Source organism: Mesitornis unicolor, unplaced genomic scaffold, assembly GCF_000695765.1.
Source record: "Mesitornis unicolor isolate BGI_N332 unplaced genomic scaffold, ASM69576v1 scaffold21070, whole genome shotgun sequence".
NCBI lineage: Eukaryota > Metazoa > Chordata > Aves > Mesitornithiformes > Mesitornithidae > Mesitornis > Mesitornis unicolor.
The window spans coordinates 27,648-31,233 of NW_010159226.1; the positions used below are offsets into that span (position 1 = coordinate 27,648).

The 3,586-nt window shown below is 44.2% G+C and overlaps 1 protein-coding gene across 1 annotated transcript in view; it reads left to right on the forward strand.

Annotated features, from left to right (window-relative positions):
• The first annotated feature begins 204 nt into the window (after positions 1–204).
• The window catches only part of ADTRP (androgen-dependent TFPI-regulating protein), a 31,817-nt gene continuing 28,435 nt past the window's right edge, over positions 205–3,586 (forward strand). Inside the window, exon 1 of the mRNA XM_010185999.1 lies at positions 205–357. Within this exon, the coding sequence (XP_010184301.1) occupies positions 205–357 (153 nt within the window). The remainder of the gene's footprint in view (positions 358–3,586) is intronic.

Sequence of the window (3,586 nt, forward strand, 5' to 3'; positions counted from 1 at the left end):
TGCACACTCCCCCCAGCCTATCTGTACAGTGAAAAGGGAAACAGAAGCAAAGTTCACAGCCTTTAGACAAGAGCAAAGTGGCAACGTGTCCCAAGCCTGCTCCGAAGTAAACCCTCCTGCCCTGCCATTGCTCCTGCACAGAGACCGAGGACCTTAAGAGAAAAGCTGCTTTTGGACCGATTATCATCTGCTGTTAGCTAAAGCATGGAAATCTCTACTCTTGCAATGTACCATTGCCTTTCTTTTGTCTGGTATTTTTTTGTCTCCTATTCAATCACACAAGTAAAAACAGAAGAGCGGCCATCTGAAGTGTTCCTTTACGGTGGGCAGTGGAAATATTTGACAGTCCTCAATCTGGTAAGCAAATCGTGTTGTACAGTGATACCAATATGTCTATTTGTTTGCCTGCCATCTGTGCCTCAAGACATATGCAGCTGGTGTATTTGCTGCTGTTAAACTGCTTCCTTTAACGGTTTATACCCCAAAGGAAACTAAGCAGGGATCCATGCTTCAGCTGTGTATTCACAGGTTTTATGCAGGAAGAATGTTGGTTGACAAGCTGCTTGGCTTTCAGAAAGTAGTTTGAAGCTCTCTGCCTCCTTGTGAAAGAGAGAATCTAACAGTGAGGAAAGGGTCAGAAAGGTAGGGTATGTCCAGCCTGGACACGTGCAAGTTTGACGCATGCTATCTAACCCATAATTCAATACACATTATAATGCTGCTTGGATTTTTACTTCATTTTTAATAGGCTTTTATGTCCTGTAAGTTACAGAAAAGCTAAGACAAAGCGTAGCATGGTGCTAATTTGTCCATTCTGAGTACACGGTTAATTTGCCAATCAGTTGAAAGCACAAGGGAAAGAAACTCCAACCTGTGGAAAGAGATGCTTGTGACATTATTATATGTGTTTTAGCAGTGCTATCAACTGCTGGGTGTTTCCTAAAAGTACACAGAAAACCATGTAGACCATAACGTGATCTAGTTCTCCTCATATACTAATGTTTCACTAGATAGAAAGCAAAATGCAAGCACATGAGATGCCCTGCGGGGAGAGAGCTTGTTCACAGTCCAAGTGGTTCCTCAGTGACTCGTGGCAGTGGTGGCAGTGGGGTGGAAAGACCAAGCGTGTGGCAAGGGTTCATGCAAGGGACATATTTCTGGGACACTGACTGCAAGGATCTCCGTAGCCTTTCATCCATTCTTTGTGACCATCAAGGTTAAATATCAGTGGGAGATCTGGCCCGAGGTATGTTTATCTCTCTACTTTTACTCTTCAGGTGGAGACAATCCATGGTGGAGTTCAATGGAAGCCTAAAGGCTCCCCAGCTCCAAGGGGGGTTTGGGAAATTTGAGTCCCATCCAATTGTAACCATTCTGTGATTTTTGTGAAATAAATGCAATCAAGAGGTGGTAAATGGCACATGGGGTGGCTGCAACAGCTCGGGCTTCAGGGAGCCACAGAGCCCTTCTTAATGGCCAAGACAGCTGTGGAAGGATGAGGGCACATATATTACTGCAGTCAGGATAGCATATGTATGGTTTGTTGCTAAGTTGCTTTTTTATAAGTACATCTAGGCTTTCTGTGGTGGTTTAAAAGTTATTTTTTCTGAAATGCCAGCAATCAAATGGTCAGGATTCAACAACCTTAAGGATACTCAATTTGTCCTGTTGGGACATATGTCAGCCAACTGACAGGCAAGGTACTGTGTGCTCAGCTCCTCTCCTTTGCTTTTTGGGGAAAGCTGGCACCATTAAAATATCAGCCTTGTTTCAGGCAAGACAGCATCTCCACTCCCATCTCCTGGCACCATTAGAATGAGCTCTATCACTCACTACATGACACAGCTCTAAAGCTTGAGATCAAGAGGAGAAAGTAAGTGACCCATCTCGCAGTATTTTTGATGCAGAAATACTCATTGAAATTATCATCCAGCTTCCCTTAGTGACCAACAGAGGATGATCAGGGAAAGGCTGCACAAGAGAAGAGCATGCATAAGCATAAAATGAACTTTCCGTGGCTCTGCCTTCACATTGGCATTCTGACTTACCCAGCCAGAGAGAGTAAATCCAGGCTAAGGTAGCTCATACCCATCCAAAGCCTTCCCTTCATTTATCTAAAGGAAAAACATACTTGTTTATACTTCTGGTACCTTCCCTATCCTGTTGCAATGAGTGCCACGAGGCAAGTGTGCCTTATGGGAAAGAGCAGTTCATTTTGTTGGCATAAACCTGCTTCCTGACAACTGGATTGGGTGCCTCTTTACTTCTGTGCTATAATTTAATCGTCTGTCCCTGTTCAGTTTTTCTTTGCCACTCATTAGAGACCTCTACCAGATTTTCCCCTCGGTTATTCTTCTCTGCAAGCTGGAAGTCTGAGGCTTTTTCATCTCTCCTCACAAAGGGCTGCTTCTTTCATTAAAGCATCCTTGTCGCCCTTTGTGGTAGTTTTTCTAGTTTCAGGAAGAGGTAAATAGGGCAGGCTGCAGCGGTCGAACTATGAGCACAGCACAGATACAGTGGCCTAAAGGTGTTCCCTTGTCTGTTGTTTATTTCTTCTGAAGAATTCTTAACTCTCTATTTGTCTTTTTTGATTACTGATGAGGAAGATGCTGGCAATTTGAGAAAGCCATCCACCATGAGTGCAACATTTCTTTCCTGGATGGTAATGGTTAATTTAGAACCCATTGTTGAAAAATACATAAATGAAGTTGCTTTTCCTCTGAAATGCACTACACTGCATTTACTGACACTGGTTTTTGCCTGCTATTTGATCTCTCAGGCACTCAGTATCCTGAGATCCTTTGGCAATTTTGCAGTCAGGATTCGCTTTGACAGAGAGAGGAAAAAGAAAAAAAAAAAAAGGGATTTACAAAGCTTTATCACCTCAGTGTTTGCTCCTTTCCCCAGCTCATTTGCAGATCTGCTGAACAGCTCAGGTCTCATTAAAACTCTGTGAGCAGGGGCCCTTGCTCCACTTCTCCAGTCCCTTGTCTCCCATCTTTTAACCACTTATTGATCCAGTCCTGATGCTATAACAGAGCTGTCAGCCAACAGGAAGATGGTTTGGGCTGAAGATTCTGCCTATCTGTCACGCAGAAAATGTGGCAATGGGGCAAAGTGTGCCAAATCACTCCTTCATGGCCAGTACTCCTTTTTCATCATAGATGTGGGGTTTTTTTCAAGAAAGCACTGCCAAAAAAAGGGAAAGGATCTTGGGGAGAAAAATGCCCTTATTTGTTCTTCTCCCATTGATCTGGACAGCATTTGTTGGCATCTCCAGGCGGCACAAGTTTCCCAAGCCGCGGTATACGAGAGGGAAGAAGGTGAGAAGATAATATGGTCCAGGGGGCCGTGGAGCTCTCTATGGGGCTCCACAGGAGCTAGAAGAGTCATCCCATGGTTTGGCATTAAACCTCTCTTTGTTGCTACTGAGGGACATCAAGGATGTCAACCGTATATATCCATCGGGTGCACACTTTACCTTTCTGCACCTTTGGAAGTAATCCCAAGAAATGCCTTGTGATGCCAGGAGGTACAGTCCTGGGGAAGAGCAGACTAAAGCTTCCCACTGGACTGTGTTGGTTCA